Below are 17,653 nucleotides of genomic sequence, written 5' to 3' on the forward strand. Positions count from 1 at the left end.
CGTCCTTTTTTTCCACACACAGAGCTTTCTTTTGGTGGTATTTGATCACCTCAGCGTTTTTTATTTTTTCAGCTATAAACAAAAAAAGGGCAACAATTTTGAAAAAAAAAATGCATTATTTTTTACTTTTTGCTATAATAAATATCCCCAAAAAATCTATAAAAAAATTTTTTTTTCCTCAGTTGAGGCTGATACGCATTCTTCTACATATTTTTGGTAAAAAAAAATCACAATAAGCGATTATTGATTGGTTGGCGCAAAAGTTATAGCGTTTGCAAAATAGGGGATAGTTTTATGGCATTTTATTAATAATTTTTTTTACTAGTAATGGCGGCGATCAGCGATTTTTATTGTGACTGTGACATTATGGACATTTTTGGGACCATTGTCATTTATACAGCAATCAGTTCTATACAAATGCACTGATTCCTGTGTAAATGACACTGGCAGTGAAGGGGTTAACCAGGAGGTGGCAGTGGTTAAGTGTATCCTAGGGGTGTGTTTATAACTGTGGGGGCGTGGCTGTGATTTACAGAACATTGATCTCTGCTCCAATCACAGGGAGCAGAGATCAGTGTCACTTGTTGCTAGGCAGAATGGGGAGATGCTGGTTACATCAGCATCTCTCCATTTTCCCTCCCTGTGAGACGATCGCGGGTATCCCCACAGTGATCTGGGACCTGCGGTCGGACTCATGGGGGTCCCGACTGGCACGCTTGCGTGCCGCCGGTGGTGCACACACGATGGCACGGGGGCAATTTTAAATGGATGCACCAGTATGCCAATTTGCCTGCCCATGCCATTCTGCCGACGTACATCGTTGTGCGCCGGTCGGGAAGCGGTTAAAGTGGTTGTACACCCCATTCATGAATTTTGACCTAGCCACATCCAGTATCTCACAAAAATTAGTACACCCCTCGCATTTTGGTAAATATTTTATTATATATTTTCATGTGACAACACTGAAATGACACTTTGCTACAATGTAAAGTAGTGAATGTACAGCTTGTATAACAGTGTAAATTTGCTGTCCCCTCAAAATACCTCAACCAACACACAGCCATTAATGTCTAATAGCTGGCAACAAAGTGAGTACACTCCTAAGTGAAAATGTCCAAATTGGGCTCAATTAGCAATCTTCCCTCCTGTGTCATGTGACTCGATAGTGTTACAAGACCCCAGGTGTAAATGGGGAGCAGGTGTGTTAAATTTGGTGGTGTTATTGCTCTCACTCTCTCATGCTGGTTACTGGGAGTTCAACATGGCATCTCATGGCAAAGAACTCTCTGAGGATCTGAAAAAAAGAATTGTTGCTCTACATAAAGATGGCCTAGGCTATAAGAAGATTGCCAGCACCCTAAAAATGAGCTGCAGCATGGCGGCCAAGACTAAACAGCAGTTTAACAAGACAGGTTCCACTCAGAACAGGCCTCGCTATGGTCAACCAAAGAGGTTGAGTGCATGTGCTCTGCGTCATATCCAGAGGTTGTCTTTGGGAAATAGACATAAGAGTGCTGCGACCATTGCTGCAGAGGTTGAAGGGGTGGGAGGTCAATCTGTCAGTGCTCAGATCATATACCACACACTGCATAAAATTGCTCTGCATGGCTGCCATCCCAGAAGGAAGTCTCTTCTGAAGATAATGCACAAGAAAGCCTGCAAACAGTTTGCTGAAGACAAGCACACTAAAAACATGGTTTATTGGAACCATGTCCTGTGGTCTGATAAGACCAAGATGAACTTATTTGGTTCAGATGCTGTCAAGTGTATGTGGTGGCAACCAGGTGAGGAGTACAAAGAGTGTCATGGTCTGGGGCTGCATGAGTGCTACTGGCACTGGGGAGCTAGAGTTCATTGAGGAAACCATGAATGCCAACATGTACTGTGACATACTGAAGCAGAGCATGATCTCGCATCAGAGTCTGGGACCCACGACAGTATTCCAACATGATAATGACCCCCAAACACACCTCCAAGAAGACCACTGCCTTGCTAGAGAAGCTAAGGGTAAAGGTAATTGACTGCCCAAGCATGTTTGCAGACCTAAAGCCTATTGAGCATCTGTGGGGCATCCTCAAATGGAAGGTGGAGTGCAACATCTCTAACATCCACCAGCTCAGTGATGTCGTAATGGAGGAGTGGAAGAGGACTCCAGTGGCAACCTGTGAAGCTCTGGTGAACTTCATACCCAAGAGGGTTAAGGCAGCGCTGGAAAATAGTAGTGGCCACGCAAAATATTGACACTTTGGGCCCAATTTGGACATTTTCACTTAGGGGTGTACTCACTTTTGTTGCCAGCGGTTTAGACATTAACCACTTGCTTACTGGGCACTTAAACCCCCCTCAGTCCCAGACCAATTTTCAACTTTCAGCGCTGATGCACTTTGAATGACAATTGCGCGGGCATACAACACTGTACCCAAATGAAATTTCTATCATTTTTTTCACACAAATAGAGCTTTCTTTTGGTGGTATTTAATTACAGCTGGGAGTTTTATTTTTTACTAAACAAACAAAAAAAGATGCAAAAAAAAAATAAAAATCATGTTTAATAGTTTTTTTTAAAATTTTGCAAACAGGTCATTTTTCTCCTTCATTGAAGTGTGCTGATGAGGCGGCACTGATAGGCTGCACTGGTGGGCACTGATAGGTTGCATTGGTGGGCACTGATAGGCTGCACTGGTGGGCACTGATAGGCTGCACTGGTGGGCACCGATAGGCATAGTTAAGGCGGCACTAATAGGCACAGATAAGGCGGCACCAATGGGCACAGATAAGGTGGCACTGATGGGCAAAGATGGGCACAGATAGGATGGCACGGATGGGTGGCACAGATGGGTGGCAGGGATAGATGGCACTAAGGGGCACTGATAGGTACCACTGATAGATGGGACTGATGGGCACTGATAGGTGGCACTGATAGGTGGCACTGCTGGGCACTGATGGGCGGCACTGCTGGGCACTGATGGGCACTGGTAGATGACACTGATGGGCACAGATATGTGGCACTGGGGTGCAGCACCTTTGTTGAGGCAGATTGTGGGCACTGCTGGGTGGCACTGTGGGCACTGCTGGGTGGCACTGCTGGGTGGCACTGTGGGCACTGCTGGGTGGCACTATGGGCACTGCTGGGTGGCACTGATGGGGGGCACTTATTTTTTAATCATCTTTATTGATAAGGGGACAGGTGGGCACTGGCAGGGGGCAGGTGGGCACTGGCAGGGCTGGCCGTGATCGGGACTGATGTCCCGATCATGGCCGCCGGTGATCGGCTCTTTTTTTTCTCCTCGCGCTGTCAGCGCGAGGAGGAATAATAGCCGATTGCCGGCTCCATTATATCACATGATCAGCTGTCATTGGCTGACAGCTGATCACGTGATAAGGGGTCGGGATCGACCCCTTGCTCTGATCGGTGATCAGGCGAGTCTCATAGACTCGCCGATCACAGAGCGCGCCGCGCGCGCCCCTCAGGGGGCGCGCAGGCCGCTCATGCACGGGACTACGTCAATAGACGTAGTCCCGGAAAAGGAGGTCCGCGCTGTAGCCGTCATTCGGCTATAGCGAGGGTCTCAAGTGGTTAATGGCTGTGTGTTGAATTATTTTGAGAGGACAAAAAGTTTACACTGTTATACTAGCTGTACACTCACTACTTTACATTGTAGCAAAGTGTCATTTATTCAGTGTTGTCACATAAAGGTATAATAAAATATTAACAAAAATGTGAGGGGTGTACTCACTTTTGTGAGATACTGTATATCTGTAGTGTTTGTCTCTAAGGGCTGTGTCTTTTTGCTGTTCCTTTCCTCTCTTATCAGCAGAGTTAATTCTGACAACACATGAGATAACAGCAACTGGAAATTTGTGTTGGGGGGGAGCTTAGAGGTAGATAAGAAGAGAGTAGGTCTATTCACAGTACAGCTCTGCATGTTCCTTCATTCCTTTGCCTATGGTGTGTGCCTTTCCTCCAATCAGCTCACACACAGTGTAAATCCAGACTCCTCTCCCACCCCTATGTGCTGCTGAAACAGGAAGAAAGATTTGTAACATGATCTGCACTTTCCAAAGAGTGTAGAAAGGGAAAGAGAGCAGATAAACATGTAAAACTTATGTAGGGAGATTTGTTTCCTCTCTGTGTATCATCGGAGGTTATTCACTTCACTGGGTATAGGAGAGGGTTTACATTCACTTTACCACTTCCTGACCAGCCGTCGTCATTATACTGCGTTAAGGTGGCTGGTTCCTGCAAATCGCCATAGCTGTACTTCGGCGCGGGAACATGCTTTTGTGGGCACAAGTGCTCCAAATGGCCAGCGGGGGAGCCAATCAGCAGGTCCAGCAGACTCCATGTCCGACGGCCACCCTCAATAATTCCCTCGCAGTGACAGAACGGGAATTGGCATGCATGAACAAGGCAGATCTCTGTTTTAACAGGGGGGGGGGGCACACAGATCCTATCTTTCTGCCATGCAGGAAAACGGATCTGTGTGTTTTCCCAGTGACACAGTCCCCCATACAGTTAGAACACACAGTGAGGGAACACATTTAACCCCTTGATTGTCCCTGATGTTAACCCCTTCCCTGCCAATGTCATTAGTACAATAACAGTGCATATTTTAGCACTGATTAATGTAGTAATATCACTGGTTCCCAAAAAAATGTCAGTTAGGTGTCTGATCTGTCCATCGCAATGTTGCAGTCCTGCTAAAAATTGCAGATCACTGCCATTACTAATAAAAAAATAAAAATAAAAATGTCATCAATCTATCCTCTGTTTTGTAGACGCAATAACTTTTGCACAACCCAATCAATTTATGCTTATTGCAATTTTTTTACCAAAAATATATAGCGCAATACATATCGGCTTAAACTGATGAATACGTTTGTTTTTTTTGTTTGTTTTTTTTATATTTTATAGCAGAAAGTAACGAATGTTGTTTTATTTTCAAAATTGTCGCTCTTTTTTGGCTTATAGCATAAAAAATAAAAAACACAGAGGTGATCAAAATACCACCAAAAGAAAGCTCTATTTATGGGAAAAAAAGGACACAAATTTTAGTTGGGTACAGCATCACACGACCACACAATTAAAGTGACGCAATGCCGTATCGCAAAAAATGGCCTGGTTAGGATGTGGGTAAATCCTTCCGGGGGTGAAGTAGGTAAGTGAATGTCAGTTTGGGATTGTATGACTCTTGAAGCAAAACAGTATTTACATCAAGTGAACTTTGTGATGCTTAAAAAAGAACAAAACCCAGTATATGTTAACTTGGCAGCGAACTATTTAAAATATATAAAAGATTCCAAATATAATCATTCTAGGTAAGGTTAAGATATAAAAGATAATATCTCCCAGGAACAACAACATTTCAGACATACAGTATATACTGTCTATACACAAAGCCCTCATTACTACTGTAATGTACAATGTATGACATGCAATGTATGATTTTTTTTTTTTTTTACATTGTCTGCAAATATTGTCTGCAACTGAAAATTCTCAGATATATGAGAACAGGAGATCCTTTGTGCCTTCATTGCTTCATATGACACATTTGATGCCCTCAGCTAGCAAGTGTTTTATGAGACATTCTTTACCTGTTTGTAAAAAAAATAGCTTGCTAACCACAAGCCGGGACATTGACATTGCTTCATTTAGTCATTGCAGTGTCTGCAATTTCCTACATGCACCTACAACTGACTCGCAACTGACAAATACTGAAGACATGAGCCTCTCCCTGGGTGGGGGATTGGTATTGTGAAAATGCTTACAAACTCAATTTCACTGGGCACCTGTAGTCACTCCTTTGCACTATGCACTAATTGCATTTTTACGAGATATATGAAATATATGATATGTTCACATGGAAATTATTTCAGATATTATGGGAATAAATATATGAATACATTTGATATTGCTTAACAAATCTATCTATCTATCTATCTATCTATCTATCTATCTATCTATCTATCTATCTATCTATCTATCTATCTATCTATCTATCTATCTATCTATCATTAGTATCCACCTGTCTGTCTGTCTGTCTGTCTATCTATCTATCTATCTATCTATCTATCTATCTATCTATGTATCATTAGTATTTATCCGTCTCATTATCAGTATCTATCTATCTATCTATCTAAATATCTATCTATCTATCTATCTATCTATGTATCATTAGTATTTATCTATCTCATTATCAGTATCTATCTATCTATCTATCTATCTATCTATCTATCTATCTATCTATCTATCTATCTATCTATCATTAGTATCCACCTGTCTGTCTATCTATCTATCTATCTATCTATCTATCTATCTATCTATCTATCTATCTATCTATCTATCTATCTATCTATCTATCTATCATTAGTATCCACCTGTCTGTCTGTCTATCTATCTATCTATCTATCTATCTATCTATCTATCTATCTATCTATCTATCTATCTATCTATCATTAGTATCCACCTGTCTGTCTGTCTATCTATCTATCTATCTATCTATCTATCTATCTATCTATCTATCTATCGATGTATCATTAGTATTTATATATCTCATTATCAGTATCTATCTATCTATCTATCTATCTATCTATCTATCTATCTATCTATCTATCTATCTATCTATCATTAGTATCCACCTGTCTGTCTGTCTGTCTGTCTATCTATCTATCTATCTATCTATCTATCTATCTATCTATCTATCTATCTATCTATCTATCGATGTATCATTAGTATTTATCTATCTCATTATCAGTATCTATCTATCTATCTATCTATCTATCTATCTATCTATCTATCTATCTATCTAGAGAGATGACCATCCGTCGCTGGATAGCAAGAGTGGATTACCACCGCTGGAATCTTTTTTTTATTTTTAATAAAGGAATTTTTCAAAAGTGTGTTTGTCTTATTTAACTATTTTTTACACTTTCTTTGTGAAATGGTAGGGGTACTTTTGTACCCCCTTACTATTTCAAACTGGGGGGGGGGCCGGGATCTGGGGTTCCCCTTCCAGATTCTGATAAGCCCCCCGCCCGCAGACCCCCACAACCACCGGCCACGGTTGTGGGGATGAGGCCCTTGTCCTCATCAACATGGGGACAAGGTGCTTTGAGGGGTCACAGACCCCCAAAGCATCCTCCCAATGTTGAGGACATGTGGCCTGGTATGGTTCAGGAGGGAGGGGGGGCCGCTCTCTCGTCCCCCCCTCTTTTCCTGCGGCCTGCCAGGTTGTGTGCTTGCATAAAGGGTCTGGTATGAATTTTTAGGGGGACCCCCATGTCAATTTTTTTTTTAAATTTGACGCGGGGTTCCCCTTAATATCCATACCAGACCTGAAGGGTCTGGTTATGGATATTTAGGGGGAACCCCATGTCAATTTTTTTCTTAAATTTAATCTTAAAAAAAAAAAAAAATTTGAGGCAGGGTTCCCCTTAATATCCATACCAGACCTGAAGGGCCTGGTAATTGAATTTGGGGGACCCCCACGCTTTTTTATTTATTTATTTATTTTTTATCAATGACTTTCAATGAGTGTTCACTGTATTACGGAGCCGACAATTCATAATAGCTGCGAGTGATTTTAAAGGACTTTTTTTCCTGCATAAATGACACTTTGTGCAGGGACAGTTCTAAGCACCAAAAATATGCGCCCCTTCACAGGCATACTATAGACACCCCCCCCCCCCCCTACGAAATTTAAAGGAATATTACACTTTTATTGTTTCACTTTAATCATTATTAAAATCACTGCTCCCGAAAAAACTGCCGTTTTTAAAACTTTTTTTTGCATTGATACATGTCCCCTGGGGCAGGACCCGGGTCCCCAAACACTTTTTAGGACAGTAACTTGCAAATTAGTCTTTAAAATTAGCACTTTAGATTTTGAACGTTGGAGTCCCATAGACTTTAATAGGGGTTCTAAAGTATGCTATATACTAGCTCCATCGAATCTTCTTTATACATTCGACAGACACCATAAGCCTTCAAAGACAGATTCGACCGTAATTCATGTGGATTTTCGGATGAATGCAATTTTTGAACGAAAAACGAAATAAATAAAAACGAATTTCGGGAGTAACTAAATAAATTACGTTTTCGGACGAAAACGAAATTCCGAAACGAAATATTTTACTCTGAACATGTCTAGTATACACCTGTCTGTCTATCTATCTATCTATCTATCTATCTATCTATCTATCTATGTATCATTAGTATTTATCTATCTCATTATCAGTATCTATCTATCTATCTATCTATCTATCTATCTATCTATCTATCTATCTATCTATCTGTCTGTCTGTCTGTCTGTCTGTCTGTCTGTCTGTCTGTCTGTCTATCGATCTATCATTAGTATCCATCTATCTATCTATCTATGTATCATTAGTATTCATCTATCTCATTATCAGTATCTATCTATCTATCTATCTATCTATCTATCTATCTATCTATCTATCTATCTATCTGTGCAATTATCATTAGTATTTATATATCCCATTATCAGTATCTATCTATCTATCTATCTATCTATCTATCTATCTATCTATCTATGTATCATGAGTATTTATATAGCTCATTATCAGTATCTATCTATCTATCTATCTATCTATCTATCTATCTATCTATCTATCTGTGTAATTATCATTAGTATTTATATATCCCATTATCAGTATCTATCTATCTATCTATCTATCTATCTATCTATCTATCTATCTATCTATCTATCTATCTATCTATCTATCATTAGTATTTATATATCTCATTATCAGTATCTATCTATCTATCTATCTATCTATCTATCTATCTATCTATCTATCTATCTATCTATCTATCATTAGTATCTGTCTGTCTGACTGTCTATCTATCTATCTATCTCATAGGTGTTCCAGCCTTTTCATGTGTAAAAGCACACTAAAGACTTGACTAACGTTCTAAATATGTTAAAGACAAAAAAAACTAAAAACTGCTAGTTAATAACAGTGATTAATTTTCGGATGAACAGTTTCCCACATAATACAAGTTATTGCACACTACATATAATAGAGGTGTGCGTTAATCAGATGAGCTCAGTGTTTAGGTTGCTGCAGGGCATGCCAAACCCATTATTGAGGTAAGATGATACATACATGCCCTTGGACCAAACCCACATACTGAGACAGATAAAAGGGCTGTTTCATTGTGGAGTCATTTACTCTGCCTCCTTCTCTGCTCATCCTCAGCATCACTTTTGTAACAGGACCATGTCTGCGACTCGCCAAACAACAATGAGAAAAACCTTCAGTACTGCTTCTGCTGTGCCAGTCGGGGCAAACCGAAACAACTTCAGCTCTTACTCCACTGTTCGCTCCAGCGGTGGAGGTTTGGGTTCTGGCCGGGTCAGCACTGGTACCTTTGGCAGCAGAAGTCTCCAAAACCTTGGATATGGCAAAAGAATGTCACAGAGCTCCCAGTCCCGTTATGGATATGGCTCTGGGTTTGGAGCTGGTAGTGGAGCAGGCTATGGAATTGGTGGAGGAGCAGGCTTTGGTGTGGGCTCTGGATTTGGTGCTGGTCAAGGATTTGGTGCTGGTCAAGGGTTTGGTGCTGGTCAAGGGTTTGGTGTTGGTCAAGGGTTTGGTGGTGGAGCTGGATTTCCAGTGTGCCCACCTGGGGGGATCCAAGAAGTAACAATTAATCAGAGCCTCTTAGCTCCCCTGAATCTGGCAATTGACCCAAATATTCAGAGAGTCCGCACAGAAGAGAGAGAGCAAATTAAGACCCTCAACAATAAGTTTGCATCTTTTATTGACAAGGTAAGTTATATTTACTTACGCATAAATATTCATTCTGCTACATTAGATACACATACATGACATGTTCTGATTTTGGTTGACTTGTAGGTCCGCTTCCTAGAGCAACAGAATAAGGTACTGGAGACCAAATGGAGTCTCTTACAAGAGCAAGGTGTTAAAACAATTAAAAGCAACATTGAGCCTCTCTTTGAAGCCTACATTAATGGACTTCGCAGACAGGTAGATTCCCTAGTCAATGACAAATCTCGCTTGGATGCAGAACTTAGACAAGTGCAGGATTTCGTTGAGGATTTCAAGAACAAGTAAGTCCAAATGATTTCTATTTTTTCTGAATGTTTGCTTAGTAAAACACTCATTGCATTTGTACAAGTTGAAAAAGTTCAAGCTGACTTTTTAATTATGAGCTTGAAAAAAAAAACCTTTAGGTTCTAAATCCTCTTTATGGCTAAAATACATTGCTCCTTTGTCACTGATGTTTTTGCACCACTGAATATGTTTGTCAGTAAGAAAAGCTAAATAATATATTCTAAAGCCCCATACACACTTTCAGATTGTCTGCTGATTTTTTCCATCAGATTTACCAAAACCATATAATATGAGGTCAAACCTTAGGGGTTTCAATGTGTATGCAATCAGGCAGGCCCTTGTACTACATGGTTTTGGTAAACCTGAAGGAAAAAATCAGCAGACAATCTGATAGTGTGTATGGGGCTTTAGGAGCAATGCTTAGCTAGATGCTTGGCTATGTCTTGTGCAATATTTATTGTAAGCATGATTTCAGATAAATGATGCATCAGAATGTGTTTTATACAAAACCTGAACTGTTTGTGACCCTTATAATATCACATGGGTCTCAAGTGTAAAACGTGAGTTGGCAGGAACTTTTCTGCAATGATATAAAGTGATTACAGTCTGTAAGCCAATGTCCTAGCAAAATGCAATATTTCTAATTAATATGCAGTGGACATACCTTGTAATGAGGATTTTGTAATGACATATTCATGTTCTATTTGTATAGGTATGAAGATGAAATTAACAAGAGAACAGCAGCAGAGAATGATTTTGTGGTGCTTAAAAAGGTGACTTAATAAACTTGATAACTTTCTATATAAATATGTACCAAAGATGTTTATGAAATAACGTGCCAACTAGATTAGTGAATGCTTAGCTGGTTAGTTAATCCTTAGCTGAATGGTTGCTATGGGTTACCGTTCACTTTTGCTCTAGGTATCTTGGTATGTGATAAGGTTTTTTTTTTTTTAAGTCACGCTCTAATGTTAAATAATCTTTACATATGTAATCCATTAGGATGTGGATGCTGCTTATATGAACAAGGTTGAGCTGGAAGGCAAGGTGGATGCCCTGACTGATGAGATCAACTTCCTGAGGGCCCTGTACGAAGCGGTAATTACAATCCACCATGTGCTTTATACTTACTCTTTTGACTTTAATAACACATGTAAGAACATACTGTAGAATGAGTAATTAAAATGAAGAGTTCAGGTAGAACTATGGTCACATTGTAAAAACCTTTACATTTTCCATCAGCAGAGCAGAAGTCTAACTGCACTTATTCCCCAATAGCCCCAGCAAAAGGTACCTGCTGATTCTGCTAGCCAGATGCAGAGTCGCAAGCTTTCTTTAATGGGGTGACAATGCTATTCCACAACTTCTGAAATCTGGATTAGTGTTGTTACTCACACATAAACTGTGCCTACTAAGGCTATAGTACAAAGTCCTGATGTCTTGACTCCCATACGCACCCCTGTTGTATGCACTAATGGGAGTTGTAGTCTTTTCAGCTGCAAATTACCTTGATTTTTAGATAATATACTTCATAAGCAGGATAGGCTGACTATTCTATTTGGCACATGCCACATGCTATTTGGCACTAATTTGATTGAATCAGAAGAATTCAAGCAATACACCAATAAGGCTGCAGTTTATGTTGACTGTAGGAGCAAAAAAAATTTTTCTTTACTAGTCCGTCTACTCATGAACTCTGCATATTATAGACAGAAATTGCATTTAAAAAAAAAAACGTTTATAATCTGCATTAAGGTTCATATACTTTGCCCATCACCAAAGGAGTTACACTCTTCAATAGGAGGGAAGTTCACAAACTTAACTTGTGAATCAACTCTGGTCACAAGCCAAATTGGTTTGCGAACCAAAGCATATTTTCCCATTTGTAAATCAGGTTAATCCATTCTGAACTTTTTTTTTGTATACATATATATATATATATATATATAATTATGAAATGTCTGTACAAAAAAAAAGGATTTTAAATATATATTACATACGGTCTTTTACATTAAGCTGACCTCTTTCATGTGTACATCTTAAAAGAAAAAAGAAAAAACTATAGCTCCTCTTTAATCTTTGTTTGAAATTATCCCAAGCCCCAATTTAAATGATTAATCTAGGGGCCAGAAAACAGCACTGTGTATCCAGGAAAATATCATCTGAGGGCATAATAAAGTTGTAGAATTCATATGAACTGTTTTTCCATGATTCCCAATCAAATGAGCCCACCCTCATGGTAGTCAGGGTGCAAAAACCCCTATCTGAGTGTAGTGGTCCTCCTAAGACTCTCATCTTGCACTGCTCTTCTCAATATAAATGTGTCAGAGCAGGGAAGATGGCTTGTGTTTGTGAACCGAAGCAAAGTTTGCATACCAAACTGAACTCTTCTATTTGCGAATCAAATTTCTTGTGAACAGAAGTGTTTGTGAACCAAGGTATCACTGTACACCTAAGAGGTTTGTACTAATCAATTTTATTTTTTGTATTTAGGAACTCCTCCAAATGCAAGGACAGATCTCAGATACCCAGGTTGTTTTGACCATGGACAACAACAGAGCTTTGGATCTGGATGGCATCATTGCAGAAGTCAAAGCTCAGTATGAGGAAATTGCCAACAGAAGCCGCCAAGAAGCAGAATCTTGGTATCAAAGTAAAGTAAGTTCTTTGTCTAATTTGGATATATGTAAAATATGCAACATACAAAAATACATCATACTTTGATTTTCTACTTTTTTTTCTTTACATTTATTTGTTCAAGGATCTATCTATATTACAAGTGATTTGTAATATAAGCCACAGATATATTCTTACTTGTATTCAAACTATTTGGTCCTCCAAACTTCAAATTGATGACAGTTAAGTTTATTTAACTACCTAAGAATATAAAAATACTAGTTATGGACTCAACCAGACATGGAAAGGGTTTGTATTTATACAATAGTCCTGATAGCCAAGGCACTGTATAAATCCACTCTATTGTACATAAATGTATTTAACAAGGCAAAAAGAATGCCACTCACAAGCAGTCACTATATAAGTGCATGTATTCCATTCAATTCATTTACACAATTTTCCTGTCTGATTTTGATGCTGGAGTCCTAGTCTATTCTGCTATGGCTCTGATTTCATTCTAGCATATAGTGGCCTTAGTTATTTTCCTTATTTATGCTTTTTTTTTTATTCTGCAGTATGAAGAGCTCCAGGTCTCAGCTGGTAGACATGGTGATGATCTGAAGAACACAAAAACTGAAATATCTGAACTAAACCGTTTCATTAACAGACTGCGCTCTGAAATTGAAAACGTGAAGAAACAGGTACATGGAATAGCTTCAGGGATTAAAATTAAGTGTCAGGAATGAATGCTTTGTCTCTTAAGCAAAGGATTATTACAGTGTTACATTGTCTCTGGTTTGTAACATCTGCCAGGAAGTATGCATTATGGAATTTAAGATAGCTATTATAAAACTACCCTGGCTTATTTTTGGCTACAGAAAGATTTAAACTGATTAAAAACCTAACCTTACTTGGACAAAATAAGTACGTTCTTTGGCAGAAGAGTATCAAACTACTATATGGTGTTAGGAAATATATTTATCCTAAATGTGGTTCAGCAAAATATTCATCATTTGTCTGTTCCATTGTTAAAATAGTGTGCCAAGCTACAGGCTTCAATTGCCGAGGCAGAGGAACGTGGAGAGCTTGCAATAAAGGATGCCAAGAACAAGCTTACAGAGTTAGAGGAAGCTCTGCAGAAGGCCAAGCAGGACATGGCTCGCCAACTGAAAGACTATCAGGAACTGATGAATGTCAAACTTGCCCTTGATATTGAAATTGCCACTTATAGAAAACTTCTGGAAGGAGAAGAGAACAGGTAAGGAAACCATGATTTACAAACGTAATTTAAAATGTAATTAACACAAAACTACAACCTTTGAATAATTGCATCCACCCACAAATGCACATCCCACACCCTTTTCTTGCAGTCTTGACTACTACATACCTGGGGTCTTTAGGCCAGTCGCATGGCTTTTTCAAGTCTTCTTTCTCTTCTCCCTGAGACAGTATTGGGCAGTCTTTAGTACTTCAGAGTGTGGGGATGTAGTTATAATGTTAGCCCTTCTCTCTGCATTTCTGTACTGTAAGCTCAGGCTCACATGGTTTGAACCATCAGGTTTGTGTCCATGACAGCCTGGGCTTACAAATGGTGCATGCATGGTGCAAAAAAGCTGGGATGATCTGAGATTTTGCAGAGGATAGCACTGGGGACAAGGTGAGTATTGCAGGGAATCTGCTTTAAAGTCATTCTATAATGAGAGAGGTATGGGGCTGCTCTTAGCCTCTTATTTCTGAAAATGCTAATTGCCTGACTTTGTCTGTCTAAGCACTTTTGAGTCACAGACCTGGACAAGCATGTTGTAGATGCACATCAGAGAAATTGTCAGAATTCTTTATCTCTTCGAAGGTAGCAACTCAGATGGTCTTATAGCCAAATAATTGGCATGACATTCTGACAGCCTCCATTATTCTCTTATTCTCTATTTGCTTTAGAGCTAACCTAACAACAGCAAGTGAGTCCATATTGTTGTGATGGAGCTACCAGAATTGGGCCTAGTCCCATTGTATAAATATGATACATAGGTTACATTTAAGTGATATGACCACACCTTTAGAATCACAGGGATTGTTACATTAGGACTTAATATGAGCAGTAAAGACATAACATGTACATATGTATTTTACTTATTTTTTTTTATTTTTTTTACAGGCTGTCAGGGGAAGGTGTTGGACCTGTAAACATCTGTAAGTCTATGTTGCTGATTCATACTTAGAGATATTTCCATATGTAGTATATGTAGCAACTCAGGCTAACTATCATGTAACGTTATTCTTGTAGCTGTTGTAAGCTCATCCTATGGAAGCAGTGGCGGATACAATATGGGCGGTGGAAGTGGAATCGGTTTCGGAGGTGGAAGCGGAGGCGGATATGGAAGTGGAAGTGGATTTGGATCCGGAGCTGGAAGTGGAGGTGGATATACATCTGGAGGAGGAAGCGGATATGCATCTGGAGGAGGAAGCAGTAGCTATGGCTATGGCGGTGGTGTAGGAGGAAACTATGGTGGAGGAAGCTTCAGTGCTGGCAGTGGAAAACTGGCTAATTTTGGCTCTGGAAGTGGTGGCAGCTCAAGTGTAAGAATTGTCTCAAAGACCTCCACAAGTTCCCGGAGGTCTTAAAATGTAATTACCAATGCCATCTGTAATATAATACCATCATGCCCTAATAACGCTTGAAATACCTGTGGCCATAATAGTGATATCCATGTTCAAGAGTTGAGGATTTTACAGTATTGAGGTTTATTCATCTGTGGTTTGCTTTTTTTATTTTATAATAAAAGTTTAACCCCCAATATTGTTTTCATGAATCTCCCTTAACCATTCGTGCCCATATACACTATAAAAACAGTACTGAGGTACTGTCTCACCCATAATGAAATTAAAGAAACAGATATTAGGACACTAGATCATTGTCCACTCTTACCTATCTGATAATCGACTACCTGATATTTGGGGTCAGACATGTTTCTTTATTACAAAATGTGCAATTCAACTGTCGCTTATCTTTGTTGTATACTTTTACAATGTCTTATTTTTTTCTGCAATAAACTGCAATCATTTTAAAAACATTGTTGCTCCCATTGTTTTACTTTTTTTACGACACTATTGTAAATACTATGTTAATACCATCTAAGTGTAAAACATGAGTAACATCTTGAATGTTCCCAGAGGAAACTTCCCCTATTTTACATGATTACTAAAGAGCAGATAGCTGTACAGAACAATACTTATTATGAATATAGGCTGGTAATAATAAAGTTGAACAAGGACGTGACATATTGGGGTTGCTTTATTAAAACTTTTTTTTTTGTCAAAGCTGAAGTTAGAAGTTGATTAGTAATGATTATAAAAGGCGCAAATATACATATATAATTGTTAAGTGAAAAAAATCATACACAATGTTAGTTAAAGTGTGCATTGAATTAGTAAATTTAAAAGTCCATAGTATAACACTGTGGTAAAAAATCCAACACCGTGCTCCTAAAGGGCAATGTGCCTCAATTTCTCAAATACAATGGTGCTTCACCCGAAGCGATAATGAAATGCAATCTGGAAGCTGATTGGCTACCATGCACAGCTGCACCAGGCTTTGCACTCTCCAGTTTTAGTAAATCAACCCCCCATTGAGTAAGACGTGTTTCCAATTTTGTAGTGAATCTATTCAAATTATGTTTTATTAATTGATAACAAATGGACAAATGGAAATTAAATTAAATGGAAAGAGATTACTATAGCAAGAGGAAACCATGCAACTTCATGCCATCTCACAATAACAACCCGGACAAATATAATTTAATAATAATTAATAATACACAACATACTTTATTCACGAGATTAGTAAAACAGTAATATTATCTTATTCTATTCTACATTTCCAGGTAGGTATAGTAGTGGCGGACCCTGACAGGATAAGTGTGATAATGAGGTGTTTGGCACACTATACAATGGGGGGAAAGAGGGGAAAGTTTTATAATGACAGTAGGTAACCTCAAATAGCATGAAGTGTTAAAATACACCCTTGGATAGATCACTGCCTATGCAGGATTGTAAAGCTGGCTGCTGCCAGGATCCAGAGGGGTGTAGATAGAAAACTGGACCAAAATGATATGGTATGCAGGGGTGTTACTAATCATGGGGCCTGAAAGGAAAATGTTGATGGGGTGTTCTAGCCAAATGAGATTAAAGTGGTTGTAAACCCTTACAAACCACTTTGACCTATAGGTAAGCCTAGATTAAGGCTTACCTGTAGGTACAAGAAATATCTCCTAAACCTACATGGTTTAGGAGATATTTACAAAAAGACAGGCACCGCTGTCTACGGCGCAGGCGCATGCGCCGTAGACAGCAGCGTGCAGGCGCACTGGGCATCTTGCTTGCACAATAAATGGCACACAATCCTTTTACCCACATAATATGTATTTTACCACAAGTGACAGTCTAAATGACACACCCAAATCTCAGCACATTTTTTAAAAACTTAACTTTTTTATGGTATATGCTTCCTACACACAGAATATAGAGCTAACACTTTGTTTGAACCTACCTTAACGAACGACTATATTAAAATAGTTGGGGACTACATAAATTAGAAGTTTAGCCATAATTGAACTAACTCTATAGCTACTCGCTGCCACATTCTTAGCCCTTGTACACGCGGTCGGACATTCCAACAACAAAATCCGTCAGATTTTTTCTGACGGATTATGTCCTAAACTTGTGTGTTGGAAAATATGATCGTTCAGAACGTGATGACGTTCGTTCGTTACGACGGGACTATGTTGAGGCTACTAGCCAATAGCTTTGGTCTCGTAATTTGATCTGAGCATGCGTGGCACTTTGTCCAATCGGAATTCTCTACAAACGGTCGGAAAAAGTCTGATGTGTGGGATTTTTTTGTCAGAAAATTTGAGATCCTGCTCTCAAATTTTTCCTGTCAGAA

At 39.2% G+C, this 17,653-nt stretch overlaps 1 protein-coding gene across 1 annotated transcript; it reads left to right on the top strand.

Annotated features, from left to right (window-relative positions):
• The first annotated feature begins 9,175 nt into the window (after positions 1–9,175).
• LOC143983815 (keratin, type II cytoskeletal cochleal-like) lies at positions 9,176–15,782 on the top strand. The gene is made up of 9 exons (XM_077483911.1): positions 9,176–9,792; positions 9,880–10,094; positions 10,811–10,871; positions 11,101–11,196; positions 12,592–12,756; positions 13,290–13,415; positions 13,752–13,972; positions 14,867–14,901; positions 14,996–15,782. Exons 1-9 carry the CDS (start codon positions 9,241–9,243, stop codon positions 15,331–15,333), a joined length of 1,809 nt encoding a protein of 602 aa, XP_077340037.1. The 5' UTR covers positions 9,176–9,240; the 3' UTR covers positions 15,334–15,782.
• The last annotated feature ends 1,871 nt before the right edge of the window (positions 15,783–17,653 follow it).

This window comes from Lithobates pipiens, unplaced genomic scaffold, assembly GCF_037356315.1.
Source record: "Lithobates pipiens isolate NorthernLeopardFrog02 unplaced genomic scaffold, aLitPip1_a1.2 Scaffold_16, whole genome shotgun sequence".
NCBI lineage: Eukaryota > Metazoa > Chordata > Amphibia > Anura > Ranidae > Lithobates > Lithobates pipiens.